Consider the following 18,042-nt stretch of genomic DNA (forward strand, 5'->3'; position numbering starts at 1 on the left):
ACGCGAAATGCCGAAACAAAAAACCGTGAAAACATATTCTTTAAAAAAATATATTAGAAATATAGAATTTTGGAGTTTCATAAAAGCGCCAAAGTTTCCATACAACATAGCGTATAAACATATGAATATAAATTTCTCCTAACCTTTAACTCACAATCTCAACCAATGTTATAGCCGCGAAGACGAGGAACAGAACACCTCCAGTGTATGCAATAACCTGTCCAAGAAGTGAAGTTTGGTATCCTTAATGCACAAGAAATCATATCAAGCTATGAAAATATACTAAAAAGATACATAGCCCCACTACCTCAAGATATACTATGAGATCATTATTTTATGTTGGGTTGGGACTGAATTATGGGAAAGAATTATGTGGAAAATAGGATTATATTGTACCATGTCTTGGAATAACTTGATGGCTACTCAAGTTTCAACTTCCGACTTGTTGCCCCTAAATAATTTTCAAAAAACTTATTTGAGAGATTAAGAAAAATAGTTTATCCAAGCCCGAACATTTCATATCCTTATGTTTCAAGCGGTAGAGAAAGTGGGGAAATGCATTTTTGCTTGGATATAACAGTGGAAGTTCGAATCTACCTTTTCCGATAAGAATGTTCCAAGTAAAGAACCACCCAAAACAGCAATCTGAACAAAGAAAATAAGATAGGTTTAATGACATGTGAGCAGATGAACAAGAAATCTGAAATTAAAAATGTTTTTGTTGGTGAAAGAAGGAAACGATATTATAGATGCTGTTAATTATAGGTTTACTGCAATTGCAACTAATAATTATCTACGGAATGATGCTTTGCAGTTGGCACATATTAGCATGGAAAGGGGACACTGGTTGCACAAGATATAGCGAAACAGCGTTATTTTAAAGTTTTCTATGCTAAAAAAATGAAATTTTGTGAGCCAAGTTTCCGACACATTTCCGAAACGAAAAATGTTGATTGAAAGAAGTGTCGGTGCTACTTGGGCACAAAATAATTTCTGCCAATCTTTTTCTAAAGCTTAGTGATCATCTATTTCCAAAATGAACTTGCAACTAAATACGCCTGTTTGATAACCTATTACTGGTTCGGTAAATAGTTACCAGAGTTGCAGTGCCATGACCAGCCAGGGCTCCGCCAATGACACCGAGAGGTGAAGAGGCTGCGGCAAGTGCTGCATACAAAGGGGAAAACTTTATTAACAAGAAAATAATATCCATGCTAACATTAGGTCAATGTTATTGGAAAATTTCCATTTTTCATGCTAACATTGGCAAGCTTACTCTATTCACAAAGCAATTTTCACATTAATTTACATCACAGTAATGGATCTGCAAGCAGTGGCTCTGCTTCAACTGTTCAAATAAGTTCATAATTGGTTTGCAGATAAAAGATTGGCTAACTGCCTAACTGTAAAGGGCATGCACAATCATCTTTAGTATTTGGAAGCATGGTTGAGAGTTAGATATAAATCATTTTTCCCAGCACAGCTTCTCTTACGGAACAATCTAATTAATACAATCTGATCTTGGTGAAGTTTAATCCTAGTGACTCACCTATTGTGGAGAAAAATGATTTGTCCCCCCATTCAGCAACAAAAACCAAGGCAAATGTGCTGATAATGGTGCTAGCAGCTGCTATGATCCCTGCACCATTTCCTGAGAACTCCGAGACTGCTAGTTCTGCCTAGTTCATGGCATAGACATAAAATGCAATCAGATTTAACTCTAACATCAAAATGAGTTGCTAAAAGACATTGTCAAACATTCAGAAAAATAATGAAGAAAATTTAAGCCAAAAAGTATACTATTATTTCCATTAACTCTGAAAAGATGATATAGAAGATCGAAATATTACCTCCTTTTGCTCATCTTCCGCTTTTAAACCGTCACTCGAGCTGGCATCAATCAGCGTTGAAACCCCAAAATACACCTGAATTTACTGAACTTTAGCCCAGTGTATATACTACTCATGTTTTAAGTGGTTTCTGAGATATTATGTCTTTTGAAGCAAAAATGGGATAAAAACATTTACCAAAAGGCAGACTGCGGCAATATCATCAACTGGCAAATCATTCTCACCCAATCTGCATAGCAGATGACCATATTAGAGCAATAGTTCCAGGTACAGCATAAGTGGAAAAGCCTAAGCGAAAAGTGTGCACGCCATGCATTTGACTTGTCTAGCGGCTCATCACCCATCCAAATCAGAAAATTAAAAAAACAACCAAGAAAGATTCTGACAAGTTAAAGCAATTTGTTTTCTGTTTTTCTAGAGTAATGTATGTGGATGATTTTCCAAATGCTCACTTTCATAGTAGAATGCTAAGTAAAATCAATTGACTCACTTGCACTCTATTTCAAATTTTTAGCAGCTAATGGCACGCCATCACCGGCATTTCAACAAGTACATGTGTTCTTGTATAAGGCGAGGATCTCAAATCATTACAAAAAGAAATACCTGAATGGAAGGATCTCATCTACATAGTGAAAAGTTCTCCCAAGACCAACAGATATGAGTGTCATTACCCTGCCAACATATAGACACTTCTGTAAAAAATAAACATCACTTATTTCTATATACAAACTAAACAATTGTTGGCAAAGAATGATAGCCACGTGACATCCAAAATGTAGACCATCTTTTTCTAGTCATTTGATCTTATATACTTATATTAGTACAGATCCCAGTTCCTGGAGTAGTAAAATTATATTCACATGATAATCAGTTGTTTAAACAATTAACTTTATACTATACACATTTTTAAAGTTTTAAATTCTTATAAACTTAGAAATGGAGAGGACATCTAGATCACCATTCTTGAGCAGGAAAACATACGCAAGTGCACCAAATGTCCCAGCGAAAACGCTGGCAGCAGAATTCCTAGCGGCTAAAAGTGCCTGCAGAGGACATCAGACATCCACAAAAACATGAGTTTGTGTCCTTTAAACCTATTTTCAGTTCTGAGAAAAATATTTAATCTTCGGCTCTTCAAATTTACCGCTATGAAAAATGTTTTGTCCCCAAGCTCTGAGAAAAATATCAGCAAGAATGCCTGTATTCAAAGAGAAATCAAGTGTCAGTGAGGAAGAGAAAAACCCGGACAGTATGCTACTTCCATAATTCTTTTCACAAGATTGCAATGAGTAAATCAAACATATACCTATCCTAGATTTGTTAGTAAAAAAATAAAATATTTGGCAATAAAAAAGTATTCATAAAAATGTTAATAGCAGGACATGTTACATTTAAGCACTAGGGAATATATAACTAGCAAAATTCTTTCAAAATAACATCATATAGTTGGATTTAATTAAGAAGCAAATGCTATGCTTAATGTTTAACTTGCACATAAGAGCAACAGTTTATAGAGGTACAGGGAGATTCTCCTAACTGAAGCAAAACCTGTGCTAATATCACCAAGGTCTCCCAGGAAAGGAATCGACTGCGGTCCACCAGCAAAGTCTGTTCCGGCAAGTGCTTGTTGAGATCCTTGAAGTGTTAGATATCCAAATAAAAGCATAAAATTCAGCAATCCGCCATACGATATAGCGTAAGCAACCTCTTCATCTTCCCTTATTGATTTATTCTTGTGGATCAATTTTTTGAAGCAACAAATACCGTTTAACTTCCACATTGGTTCTTTACTTGCTTGGCACTTAAGGCCCCTGCACTCCTGTATCATATGTGACAACACATTACATGAGAAATTACAAAGATTTAACTCCGTGCTACACATTACCCCACCAAGACTCTAACAACTAAGACTTTTACTTTCACTACAAGTAATTATTAAAGGAAAAAATGAAAAGGAAAACATACAATGGCATCAAAATGATTGGAAACCATTGGTAAAACATGTCTAAATGCTGAATTCTCACATTGTCTTGAGTACCTGTACATATAACTTTGAATCAGCAATGTATGTAAATTCAAGGGAAGAAACAAGTAAGAGAAGTTACCTTGAGAAATTTGTTTTGTTTGAAAAAGAATTAAAAGTAAGAAAGCTAAAGGTGGGGTGAGAAAGAGTCTGCATTTTGTTGACTCTATCTCTAAAAAGAATTGATATTTGTAAAGTGGTTTCATGGTTTATAGAATAAGAGGATGACAAGAGTTTGTATGGATAAGCTATCTGTTAGTTTTACTCCTTTATGTGCTTCAATCTCGTTTTGGGCCTCAATCTCGTTTTGGGCTATGGCTATTTTGTAGGAGAATTACGTTGTGGGCTTAGATTCCGATGCAGGTCACATTGATGCTGTCGTATGGTTTTTGTACAGAGGGAATTAGACTCGGCACTTGATTATTAAAAATAATTCCAAAAATATTTGAGCATCTTTTTTTTTCTGTCAACACTTGATTTCACTTTTTTATTTCATCTAGCACTTGATTCCATTTTTTTATTTCATCCAGCACTTGATTTCACCTTTTTATTTCATCCAACACTTAACCCAACCTTTTTATTTCGTCCAACATTTAACTTTATTTTTTTATTCATCCAACATTTGATTTAGGATTTTAGGGATTTAGGATTAGGGTTTAGCATGATTTAGCATGATTTAGGGTTTAGGGTTTAAGATTTAGGATATAGGGTTTAGCATGATTTAGGGTTTAGGATTTAGCATGATTTAAGGTTTAGCGTTTAAGATTTAGAATTTAGGATTTAGGATTTAGCATGTTTTAGGGTTTAGAGTTTGGAGTTTAGGCTTTAGGCTTTAGCATGATTTAGGGTTTAGGGTTTAGTATAATTTAGGGTTTAGGGTTTAAAGAAATGAGATTTTAAGTGTTAGATTTAATGTTTTTATTAAATCAAGTTCTAGGTGCAATTTATTTTCTTTTATAAGTATTGTCCGCAAATAAAAACGAACATAAGTATTTTTGAGATTATTTTAACAAAATCAAGTATTTTTCAACTTTTTCCGTTTGTATATTTCGGATTTTTGGATGGCCTATAGGGTCCATATCTTCTATATTAAACTTCTAAAAGGGAAGTAGAATTACACTGTATATTGAACAGTATTTTCTACTTCCCTTTTAACCCCTCTTCCATTTTATTTTTATAGCTTTCCAGTGCATGGCATTTTCATAAATTAACTTATTCATTCACAGCAATCTGGTCTTTCCATACCAAACAACGTGCATAAAAAGGAATGCCACATAATATATACTATTCTCTCAAAAATAACCTCAAAGCTCTCATTACCTAACCAATAATACATTGCCCTTTACCCTAAAAAAAACCAGAATAAGTCTAAATTCACGTGGCTGTGCATATATGCCTGTCACTCACGACTAAGTCGAGCAGTTTCCGTCACAGGCAGCTTCATCATTCTCTACCACACACAGCCAAAACAATTAACTTGCTCGCGAAGCTAATTGACAATTTGGTCCCCGATGAAGTGTTATACTCCCAGTTATGCTCATGTGTTCAAACTTCTTCTGTCAGATTATTATTAAGCTTCTTTCTAAATATAAAATTCAGCAACAAAAACAAATCAGATGCTCAATTAGTAGAGAGAGTTACTACAACTGATGGAAACAGAAAGAGCTTCGACAGTAATAGATAAGTCATCAAGCTCTTCAGTTTATTGCAATTATCATGCCTTTTTTTATTTATGTTTCGTTTGAGATATTTGTGTTTGGCACTGTTGTTCAAGTTTATAGTGGTTGGAAATTATAAGGATAACACAGATGATCAAAACAAGATTAAATAAAAATTTAACTGTGCCCATGAATAACATCAAAGATAAAAAAAAAAAAAAGGAATGCATACAGAATGAACATAAACAGTTGCCAATCAAACTCAACTCCCCAGAAACAAAATCGAATTGATAAACACATATGGTCGATAAACATGGTTCTATGGACAATATCATGAACACTGAGATCAAATTGCAAACATACAGACTAATAAAAAAATTGAGATCAAATTCCGTACCTGAAGAACAATCTCATTATTGAGAATAATTGTACCAGTTCGAACCCAAGACTAATGTAACCTTTTTTAGTGTGAGTTCTATTTTGTTTCACATGAATAGATCTGATGTTGTCTGTGTCATAAAGCCATATATTTATCGTGTTTTTTCTGTCAGCGTTGAAGAGCATCGCCGTCTTCATGTTGTTGCGACGCGCCGAATCGAAGAGACGACATGCACAGGTCTTGCGCGAATGGTTTCTTTTGCAAGCAAAAAAGAGGGAGGGAATAAGAAATCTATGGCAGATTGTGGGTGGAGGAAGAAGGCCATGTGATTTAGGTGAGCAAAGAGTTTTTTAGGGTTAGTAGCCTATACACTGCCTAGCAAATATCGTTGGGTGTTGGGCTTGTGGAAATGAAAATGGCCTGGGTCGCAATTGGGCCTTTACAAAATACTATGAAGGAGGATCTTGGAACAAGTCAAAAGGGAGCTCATGCATATTATAACCCATTTCCGAATCATTTATTTTTATGCCAATTTTAATGTGATATGCGTAAAGTTAAAAAATAAATCACGTTGATAATTTCTTAAAAGGAAATTTGAAATTATTGCATGAAATAAATTTTGATTTCATTTAATAATTAAACTTTAAAATTGTTTAATCTTATCTACCTAATTTTTAAATATTAAAAAAATATTAAATTGGATAATAATTAGAATTTTAAGAGACAATATAGTAGGAGAATAATCGAGTAAAATGAACTTTTAGTTTCATTATATCTGACTCATTTATAATGTTATAGAAAATGGATATGAATTTAAGTTGTTATTTGCAGACAATATAGATATAAAAAAATATGTTGCAATGAAAAAAGATACAGAATATGTAATAGTACTACTTATTTTTAATAGGTCACTAAAATGAAAGTTTTTTATCAAACAGCTATTACCTATTTATTGTAGTTGAACTACCTCAATTTAATCATATCACATCACACATTATTGGTAATTTTACGTTTATAATTTATAGTATTATTAAATATGTGTTACTTACGTACCAATTGTTTTTGTACTAATAAACATAAGGGTTAATTGCAAATTTATACACGAACTTTACCCTAATTTGCAATTACAACATAAACTTTGAAACTTGACAATGTTAGTAACCAACTTTACACTTTTGGCAAATCGATACACCAAACACGAAAAACACTAACATGGACATTGTAATATATCGCCATGTGTCGTTGCGTGATTGGTCGGTGTACCAATTTGCCAAAAAATGAAAGTTGGTTATTGATATTGCCAAGTTTCAAAGTTTATGTTGTAATTGCAAATTAGGGTGAAGTTCGTGTATGTATTTACAATTAACCCTAAACATAATAATATTTCCGAAGCATGTACCTTTTATGCTTATATTTATATTTTTGAGTAATACATAACTCAATTTTTTTTATTATTATTCAGATAAAATTAAATTAAGACTATATTTCATTTATTAATTATGTTTTATACTTAATATTTGTGCTTTTAAAAAAACATATAATTTTACCGAAGCAACACGAGGGTTTTGTACTAGTAAAGAAATAAGTTCATGGATTATATTTGTACCCACATTTCTGCTTCCATAATTTATCTTCTTCAGAGTTTATAATGATCCTAATTTTCTATTCATGTTTGACATATTTACTTTTCTTGTAATTTTATAAGGGTTACAAACTTTTTTAGGGTTTTTGATATTTTGGTGTCTGGTAGGAGGAAAAAATTCCGGTTTAGTGCCTCTTTGGAATTTAATTCCAAAAGAGTGTCTGGACCCACGCGTTCCGCATTGTGAAAATGCGGAACACGTGGTGTTCCGCATTGTTACAATGCGGAACGCCTTAATTAGCTGATTAATTACTTAATCAGCTAATTAGCAGCGTTCCGCATTGTAGCAATGCAGAACACTGCTTCTCTCCAATGATTGGGGAGCACTTTTATCTCCCCAATCATTGGTGAGATGCAATGATTGGGTAATAAATTATCCAATCATTGCAATGAAATAAAAAATAATACTAACAAACTATTATAAAAAACGATTTTAACAAATAATATAAATTAATTTTATTTAACCAACGATTTTAACAAACGGTTATAAACGATTATCCTTTATGCATTTGACTCTACATTTTTTATATGGTTGGTTTTTTATTTCCTTAAACAATAAAATTATTCAACTTAAGTCATTTCTATTTATATTTATCATTTATACATGTGACTCTACTTTTCTTTATAATTGGTTTTTTATTTCCTTAAACAATAAAATTATTCAACTTAAATCTTTTCCATTTATATTTATTTATTTTTACTTACCATATTTATTTTAACCGTTGTAATCTCTATAATGATGATTATGATATGACGGAACCAACAACCAGATGTTATATTCAAAAAAATTATGGCATAGCATCAATCAAATTTGTTGGGTATGGTTATGTTTTTTGCTTTTTGCCTCTGACGATGATTATGTTTTTTCTAAAAATACAGTTATAGCTCCCTTTTATTCTCTGTGCAATAAAAAAACAAGGATAAAAAATAATTTGATTAAAAAAATGATTTTTAGCCGTGAAGAATTGACGTGAGTAACAATAAAATAAAATACTATGAAATTAGGATGTCATTAATATTAAGGAAAAAATTAATCTACTATAAAAAAAATAAAGTAGAGTCAAAAAATACTCCCAAATTATTGGAGAGCAGCGTTCCGCATTGCTACAATGCGGAACGCTTCTTAATTAGCTGATTAAGTAATTAATCAGTTAATTAAGGCGTTCCGCATTGTAGCAATGCGGAACGCCACGTGTTCCGCATTCCCACAATGCGGAACGCGTGGGTCCAGACACTCTTTTGGAATTAAATTCCAAAGAGGCACTAAACCAGAATTTTTCCCTCTTATCAGACACCTAAATATCAAAAACCCACTTTTTTATGGTAAATTATTAGTAAACTGATGGTAAATTTGCAATAGTTTATTATGTCGAAATAAACTTATAGTAAAGTTTTTTTATTTAAATTTTCTATAATTATAAAGTTTGAGAATCAATTAAAACTGTTAAATTATTAAAAAAAATCATTTTAATATGAAATAAGATACATTATGTTTAATTAACTATTGTTTCAAATGTTATTTGATAATTTGATGAGTCACAATACGAATCCGTGTGAAACACATAAAGCGACTCTAGTTTAATAAATTGACTCATGTTCTAATTATAATTTAAATACAAATTAATTTATTATTCATTAAAAATTAAATGTGATATTTAATAATTTATTATTATATTAATTATTGGGTCATATAGATATCGCTCACGTGCGTAGCACATGGCAAAAAACTAGTCTATCTATAACTATTTTATATATGGGAAGGAGGATGAGGCAAAAAAAAACAGTAATAGAGTTCAATAATTAAAAAATTACAAAACTAGGTACAAATTTAAGTTTAAAAGGGACTTTCTACCTCACTTAATTACCAAATGTAAATAAAAATATTACAAATTAATTAAGAATGACTCATATGAAAAAACAATACAAGCTTTTAGCAAATTTTGTTTAAGGATAACTTCTCGAAGAGTATTTATCTCATACAACCGTTGCGCCACGTCATTTTTACATCAAGATAATGAGCATTTACGATATGAAATCTTTTAATTATTTCTTTTTTTTTATCATTCCATTTTTCACATGACTAACACGCAATTGATTTGTTGCCTGAATGACATGGCGCAACGGTTATGTTGTACAATTATCCCTTTTCGGAATCTTGTGCCATAGAAGTAGTTTTATATAATGATTGGACAAGTACAAATTTTTTAAAATTTATAGTTAAATTGGTTAAAAATAATTATTTAATTTTTTTCTCATCCTTTTACAAATTTATTAAATATAAAAATTTATATTGATGACTAATTTTTTTTAGTTTATGTTAAAATATGGGTAATTAATGTATTTGGGATAATTATTTGATTTTTTAAAAGTACATAATTTTTTTTAATTTTTAAGTAATTTACTAAAATTGAAGGTGTCCTAAAATTTAAAATGCAAAAATAGTATTGCGACCTATTAATTCAGAATTTAATCTATTTTATGATTATCTAATATAATTAAATTTATTTATTTTTATTTTTATTTTGTACTACTGATTATTGATTTGAAGGAATGGAGGAGTATATTTTAAACACAAAATAAATGACAGCTGGCTTTTGTTATTTCGAGAATGCATGACTAGACATTTGCAAATTGCTTTATTTAGCAACCAATAATAAATAGCCATATGGCTGTCCCACATTGCTTTATTAGATTAATACACGTCATGATATCCTTCTCGAATCCGACGAGCCTCCACGTGTCAGAGATACCATGACACCACAAGTTCCAAGACGAATCTCCTGCAGCTTCACACCGTAGCATCCTAATAGATAACGCATCCCTCACCGTTCCTTTCAGTGACTTATTATTCACTTCTACGGTTGCGGACAATCTACGAACAACCGAACTCATCGAATTAATTTATTCAAAAACTAATTAGTAGCATTTTCTTTTTAAGATCAACTTAGTTAGAGTCGGCCACGGTTCATAACCTGCCGGTTTTGATTCGGAACTGCCGGATGAAGATTCAAAAAAAAATGAAACCGGTCTATATCTGTCCGATGTACGATTTTAGGCCGGTTCGGACCCGGACAGTTCCGGTTTCGGTTTTAAATTCCGGGCGGTACGAAAAAAACAATAATAGTAATCAATGACATAATTCAAAAGATATAAGCGTTAGTTCTACTATAACAAATAAAAGGTTAACGTGACTCACAAATTTATATTTTACGAACAAATAAATATATTTGAACTTTCTAAATTAACTAAACTCAAAGTTTATATTTTCTTTGTGATAAAATAAGTCACTTGAATTAATAAGACTCTAAATTTACATGTCGAGGTTAAATAAATCTACAATTGAGGTGTATAATTTCGGGCTACTTGAACCCAATTACTCCGTCCCTAACTATATATATAAAAAAAAAAAGCAAAATAATAGAAGAGGATATCCTTTTAAAAAAAAAGGATCCAAAGGACCAAAATTGAGATAGGATAGGAGGCAGAAGAAAAGAAACGGCCACTTATGTAAAAAAAAAAGAAACGGCGACCCCAAGTACAACCTTCACGGAAAGAAAAGGCAGCGTCCCTTTGTATTGCCAAATATGACTCTATAAATAACGTTTTCGTCAGCTGTTCCTCATTCATTCCCTGCTCTTTTCTTTCAATCAACTCAACATTTTCCTTCATTATCTTTTTAATCTCTCGCATTACTAAACAATACTGCAAACCATGGATACTACTCAAACGCTCACCGGACTTCTCAAACGCGTTGCCGGAGAGTTTCCCGACAACCGTGCTGTTTCTGTTTCTGGCAAATTTGATTTAACACATTCTCAGCTTAATGAATTAGTTGAACACGCCGCTTCACGACTTGTTGCGGCTGGGATTAAGCCCGGCGACGTTGTTGCTCTTACTTTCCCTAATACCATCGAGGTACTCATTTCATCAATTTTGCAGTTCGTATTATTTTTATTTTTATTTGTTCGATTATGACGAGGTTGAGAGAATGTTTGGTAATAAAAAATTGAGTTTTTTTTGTTTCAATTTGTTACGAACTAGAATTGGTGTAAATACAGGTAGATGCTTGATATATATTTGGTGACCTGAATTAGTCTAAATGTTAAAAATGTTAGATTTATTTATCTGTGTTATCTGTTAATGATTGTGCAGTTTGTAGTCATGTTTCTAGCCGTAATTCGAGCTCGAGCTACGGCTGCACCGCTCAATGCAGCTTACACAGATGAAGAATTTGAGTTTTACTTGTCAGACTCGGAGTCCAAGCTTTTATTAACACCACAAGAAGGCAATGCCTCGGCTCAGTCTGCAGCTTCCAAGCTCAACATTACTCATGCCACTGCTTTATTGCCAGCAGCCGATTCTAAACTCGCGATTTCGCTTCCTGAATCGGGCATAAACTCAGTTGTGAATCTTGACAACGAGCCAGGCGATGTGGCTTTATTCCTCCACACCTCTGGCACTACAAGTAGACCGAAAGGGGTCCCCTTGACTCAGCTTAATTTAGCTTCCTCGGTTAGAAACATCAAGTCGGTGTATAAACTAACCGATTCTGACTCAACTGTTATTGTCCTGCCTCTGTTTCATGTCCATGGATTATTAGCAGGGTTATTAAGCTCTCTTGGAGCTGGAGCTGCTGTTACTCTTCCTGCTACAGGCAGATTCTCTGCTTCAACATTTTGGAAAGATATGGTTAAATACAATGCTACATGGTATACTGCAGTTCCTACTATCCATCAAATTATCCTGGATCGCCACTTGAGTAACCCGGAACCTGTTTACCCAAAACTCCGGTTCATTCGGAGCTGTAGTGCCTCCCTTGCCCCTTCTATACTGGAGAGGCTAGAAAATACTTTTGGGGCTCCAGTATTGGAAGCTTATGCAATGACAGAAGCTACCCATTTGATGTCGTCAAACCCATTACCGGAGGATGGTCCACATAAGCCCGGATCAGTTGGGAAACCTGTAGGTCAAGAGATGGCAATATTGGATGTAAATGGTGTGGCTCAAGAGGGTAATGCTACTGGGGAGGTGTGCATCAGGGGTCCAAATGTGACAAAGGGGTATAAAAATAATCCTGAAGCTAATAAGGCTGGATTTCAATTCGGGTGGTTTCATACAGGAGATCTCGGATATCTTGATTCGGATGGTTACTTGCACCTTGTCGGTAGGATTAAGGAGCTCATTAACCGCGGAGGTATAACTTTTTCATCGTCATCTGTTACCATCAATATGCACCACCTCGTAGTATTATGTCATTTTCCTTCGATCAGAAGAAAAGTTTTCCTTCTCAGTTTTAAATATTAGCAGCCTAAATTGTCTCTTGCCTTTTCCTTAAAAGTCTTTGGCGTTTTTAAACTAAGATTTTATTTTAGACAGTAGATTATGACCAGCTTTTTTGTCCATTTGTCCAACTTTAAAAAAGTTGTTCTGATTAGAAAATTGAGCCATGTTTTGTCAACTAGTGTAATTCTTACACTGAATGCAAATTTGTTAAGTTAAGAACTTATATTTGCCTTTTTTTATCTTCTAAACCATTTCAGGGGAGAAAATTTCACCTATCGAAGTGGATGCAGTTCTTCTATCTCATCCAGAAATTGCTCAAGCTGTTGCTTTTGGAGTCCCTGATGACAAATATGGAGAAGAGGTAAACTCATTCACAAATCTTAATATTAAGGTTTAGAAATATCAAAAAATTAAGATATTTTTTCAGACTAAACTATAGCCACTAGATACATATGTGGTCCTTCACCCGTTAGGTCCCACTGTGATGAAAACACACTAATTTATTAGCTAATTTGGTATGACTCGGACAATGTAACTCAAACTGTATGTGGAATAAGACATGTTAGGTCAAGTGTAGAGAATTGATGTCTATTCATAGTCATTGCGTGATTGAATGGGACTTCTAACAATATGTAGCATGATTGCTCACAAGGACTATCACAATTTTGACACCTTTTGGGTTTGTAATAGTAAGATTATTGTAAGGTCGGCGCCTAATTTTACTAATTATGTATGTATATGTTTTTGTGTCACGATCAGATAAATTGTGCTATAATTCCTAGAGATGGATCCAAGATTGACGAGGCAGAGGTTATAAGATATTGCAAAAAGAATCTGGCAGCTTTTAAAGTGCCAAAGAAGGTTTTCATGACAGACTCTTTACCAAAGACTGCAAGTGGGAAAATTCAAAGACGAATTGTATCTGAGCACTTCCTTTCTCAAATTTCAGCTGCTCAAGTCCCCAAATTTGGTGCCTAAATACTCAATTTCATTGTTTATGTTAGCAGATATGAAACTCTTATGTTGTAACAAACCAGATCATATTTTATTCAGTGTGCTGTAGTATGGTGAATAACATCATCATAGTTCAAGATGATGAACAAATAAGCTTATTCTTTTAGCAATAGAATATGCTGAGTACACAAGAGAATTTTGACAGATGTTTGAATTTGCTATTATGTAAAGATGTGGCAATTTATGCCCATTATGAAATACTTATTTTAATTTCCTTTGATATAAGATAATTACTGTTTCTAAATAATTTACAAATTACATATTCTATTAGAGTATATGTAAAGAGCTGAACCAGTCTTAACTCAGGCCTTGCTCAAAATTTTCAATTTTAACATGTCTGAAGCTGAACCAGTCTTAACATGTCTCTCGACTTTTAGCCCATTAGACCCAACATTTTCAATTTTGAATAGCTAACTGGAACTCGGATGTCAATGAGAAACTGGACATAAATCAGCAAATCATGTTAGCATAATGGAGACAGAAGAAGATCAAACAGCACAAAGAAAATCTGTTATATAATAATAAAATCAGCTATGCAAAATCACTAAATAATAGCACCAACCATTTACCGACAACAAACGTGTTACCTAAACTAAAACGCCCAAGTACCACTGCAACAACAAAATCCATAACTCCCAAATAAGGTATTCAGGTACAAACGAAACAGTCAAATCCAACATAGTTGTAACAAACATAATAGACAGATACTAATACTAAAGTACAGTATACTTAAGCTTCTTCTTGAACTTCATCTTCATCCTCGTACTCCTCATATCCTTCCTCATCAGCTGTTGCATCTTGGTATTGTTGATACTCGGACACCAAATCATTCATGTTACTCTCTGCCTCGGTAAACTCCATCTCATCCATACCCTCTCCAGTGTACCAGTGCAAGAAAGCCTTTCTTCGGAACATGGCAGTGAATTGCTCGCTTACCCTTCGGAACATTTCCTGAATTGAGGTGGAGTTGCCGATGAATGTAGAGGCCATCTTCAATCCAGTTGGGGGAATGTCACAAACTGTTGATTTCACATTGTTGGGAATCCACTCAACAAAGTAAGATGAGTTCTTGTTTTGAACATTGATCATTTGTTCATCAACCTCTTTGGTGCTCATTTTCCCACGGAACATAGCTGAAGCGGTCAAATAACGTCCATGACGAGGATCAGCAGCACACATCATGTTCTTGGAATCCCACATTTGTTGAGTTAGTTCAGGTACAGTCAGCGCCCTGTACTGCTGTGACCCACGAGATGTGAGTGGCGCAAACCCCACCATAAAGAAGTGCAAACGAGGGAATGGGATAAGATTAACAGCAAGTTTGCGGAGGTCGGAGTTGAGTTGACCAGGGAAACGAAGGCAACATGTCACCCCACTCATGGTGGCAGAAATAAGATGGTTAAGATCACCAACTGTAAATTAACACAAAAATCAGCAGTCAGAATTAGATAATGTTGAGAATAAAAACACAAAATAATACCAAACAGAGTAAGTTCATTTCTGCATCTTGTCTCAGTTCTAGATTACTATAACAAAGTAAAATCGTGTCTCATTTTTGAGTAATCCCCAGTCCCCACAAATCAAACAAACACTGGACAATAGCAACTAGTATAACGCCAAATATTTAATCTCTAAAAGCAAAACCCAGATTTTCAACAATTAGCCAGACATGATAAGATATTACATCTTTCATTCTGACTTATATTGCCTTACGGATATTTCATGAACTCCCAACTCCAAGTAACAAACTCTACTCCTAACAGAAGATTAAATGATGGCAGTTTATAATTAAAGGGTGTTATATTCAACAGTCAATTTTGCATGGTAGAAACCTAATGCTAATAGCATAGTAAGATAACTGGACAAATAACAAATCAAGGCATATATATAACAAATATGGGAAAAGACAGTAGCTACTTACAACTAGGTGTGGTTAGCTTAAGAGTCCTGAAGCAAATATCGTAAAGAGCCTCATTATCCAAAACCATACACTCATCTGCGTTCTCAACAAGTTGATGAACAGATAGAGTTGCATTGTACGGCTCAACAACAGTATCAGAAACCTTCGGAGATGGAAACACCGAAAAAGTGAGCATCATTCGATCCGGATACTCTTCTCTGATCTTTGAAATAAGCAGTGTTCCCATCCCTGATCCAGTACCACCTCCCAATGAATGGCACACTTGAAATCCTGCAACAAATTATTAACAAAGGAAAAATCTAATTACTAACAAATTCACATACATAATCATATGCAAAACTTAAATATAATGATCACTTCAATTAAAAGCGAACTGCAGCATTTAAAAAATAGATCTGATACAACTCTGATAACTAACAATAGTTTAATCAATAATAATAAACTTAAACAAATAGTAAACCCTAACTTAAAAACATTTTTGTGAATAAAATTTGTTCACCTTGCAAGCAGTCACAGTTCTCCGCTTCTTTCCTGACAACATCGAGAACCGAGTCGATCAACTCAGCTCCTTCAGTATAATGACCTTTCGCCCAGTTATTTCCGGCACCGGACTGTCCAAAAACGAAGTTATCAGGTCGGAATATCTGACCATATGGTCCAGATCTGACGCTGTCCATAGTACCAGGCTCCAGATCCATCAAAACGGCGCGTGGAACGAATCTTCCGCAACTGGCTTCGTTATAGTACACATTAACTCGCTCGAGTTGCAGATCGTTGTCGCCGCTGTACCTTCCGGTGGAATCGATTCCATGCTCTGCACATACTACCTCCCAGAACTTAGCTCCGATCTGGTTGCCGCATTGGCCTCCCTGGATGTGAAGAATCTCACGCATTTTTCAGTCTCGAAACGGAGCGGTTTATTAACAGAAAGAGAAACTGACTGAGTTTATAATGAGTGTTCTTTGTTCAGTGAGGAAATATGGGTATGGTGAAGGAGATGGAGGTTATATAGTAACGAGGTAACGGAGTGGGTTTGTGGTGTTTAAGGGGGTGCGAGTTAACGGTAAATGTGACGGACGTTTGGTTTAAGAGGGAATTTGAATTTTGAAATTTGAGAAATCAGAAGATAACAATATAAAAGGTAAAATATATATTAAGATTCTTATAAAATATATATGTGTGTGAATTAGGTCCCTTTATTTTTATCAGTCAACATTGAGTTTTTATATTTTTAATTTTGTAGATGTTAGGTTCTTCCATTACGAAAATAAAATATGTGTGATACATGAGCTATTAGTGAGAATGGCGTATAAAAAACTATCACATGTATTTTTTCGTTAAAAATAAATTACTTAGTAGTTTTTTTACTAATTTGATACTATTAATGTTTTTATGATGGAGGAATTTAATGTTTATAAATTAAAAAGTAAAAGTAAAAGAATTTAATACATTTAAATTATAATAGACTGACATATTTTTGAAAACAATATGATAACACGTAGATTTAAATATGTATTTTGCCAAAAAAAACATTCAATGTGATAGTTTTTCTTTGTTTTCAATGACATAAATGAAAAAAAATTTCCTTAACTTGCAAATGATGATCGATTAATTCATATTCTAATTTTAATAATAATTTAGTCAAAAAATTTGTTTTTTGTATCAATTTACCCATTTTAGCATAACAATTATCATCGGAGGTGAAAAACGTGTTTCAATTTAAATGTAAAAATAGGTTAAATTGATTTAAAAAAGACAGTTAAAATTAAACTAACTATAAAATTAAAATTTCTGCTAATTGACGATCGCATAGCCCATGTCGTGCGATCGCACAACAATCGATAGAGGGGACTCAGGATTTTTGCTCTACTTTCAAACAAAATTATTTAAACGGACTTTTAAAACATAAATGTGGATGTTTCGAGCGTTTCAATTGAGTATTATTATAAACTATAATCGATTTGTCAAAACAATAAAAATTATGAATTGTTTAAAAAAGTGCTTTCTCAAAACGAGAAATATAACCAAATGGAAATAAATGAACATAATATGTTTAAATACGATAAGCGTGGATCCTTGCATCCTTGCAAATTGAAGGGTCAAATAGACACTTGAGCCGTTTTTTTAATGATGTAGTTAATGGGGTTAATAAAGGAACGGAAGGTGTAACTTTGTAAGGTGTGTAGGCATTGAGGTATACGCGCCGGGGATTGCAGTGAGATGGACGCGCCAAGGCATCTGGATAAAAGTAAAAGAGAGAGAATATGTCTGT

At 33.6% G+C, this 18,042-nt stretch overlaps 3 protein-coding genes across 3 annotated transcripts; 1 reads left to right on the forward strand and 2 right to left on the reverse strand.

The window, feature by feature from the left end:
* Positions 1-34: 34 nt before the first annotated feature.
* Positions 35-4,110, reverse strand: LOC126671894 (GDT1-like protein 1, chloroplastic). The gene is made up of 12 exons (XM_050365715.2): positions 3,956-4,110; positions 3,816-3,888; positions 3,388-3,669; positions 2,995-3,048; positions 2,832-2,893; positions 2,454-2,522; positions 2,028-2,079; positions 1,851-1,925; positions 1,550-1,679; positions 1,097-1,167; positions 598-645; positions 35-217 (listed from the first exon to the last, which is right to left on the reverse strand). Exons 1-12 carry the CDS (start codon positions 4,027-4,029, stop codon positions 146-148), a joined length of 1,062 nt encoding a protein of 353 aa, XP_050221672.1. The 5' UTR covers positions 4,030-4,110; the 3' UTR covers positions 35-145.
* Positions 4,111-11,034: 6,924 nt separating this feature from the next.
* LOC126675251 (probable CoA ligase CCL9) lies at positions 11,035-14,062 on the forward strand. Its single transcript, XM_050369861.2, has 4 exons — positions 11,035-11,467; positions 11,705-12,746; positions 13,093-13,196; positions 13,595-14,062. Exons 1-4 carry the CDS (start codon positions 11,264-11,266, stop codon positions 13,811-13,813), a joined length of 1,569 nt encoding a protein of 522 aa, XP_050225818.1. The 5' UTR covers positions 11,035-11,263; the 3' UTR covers positions 13,814-14,062.
* Positions 14,063-14,455: 393 nt separating this feature from the next.
* On the reverse strand, positions 14,456-16,757 carry LOC126675253 (tubulin beta-1 chain). Its single transcript, XM_050369862.2, has 3 exons — positions 16,270-16,757; positions 15,771-16,040; positions 14,456-15,261 (listed from the first exon to the last, which is right to left on the reverse strand). The coding sequence occupies exons 1-3, from the start codon at positions 16,661-16,663 to the stop codon at positions 14,579-14,581; spliced, it is 1,347 nt and encodes a 448-aa protein (XP_050225819.1). The 5' UTR covers positions 16,664-16,757; the 3' UTR covers positions 14,456-14,578.
* Positions 16,758-18,042: the final 1,285 nt, after the last annotated feature.

The sequence above is a fragment of the Mercurialis annua genome, linkage group LG3 (genome assembly GCF_937616625.2).
Source record: "Mercurialis annua linkage group LG3, ddMerAnnu1.2, whole genome shotgun sequence".
Taxonomy (NCBI): domain Eukaryota; kingdom Viridiplantae; phylum Streptophyta; class Magnoliopsida; order Malpighiales; family Euphorbiaceae; genus Mercurialis; species Mercurialis annua.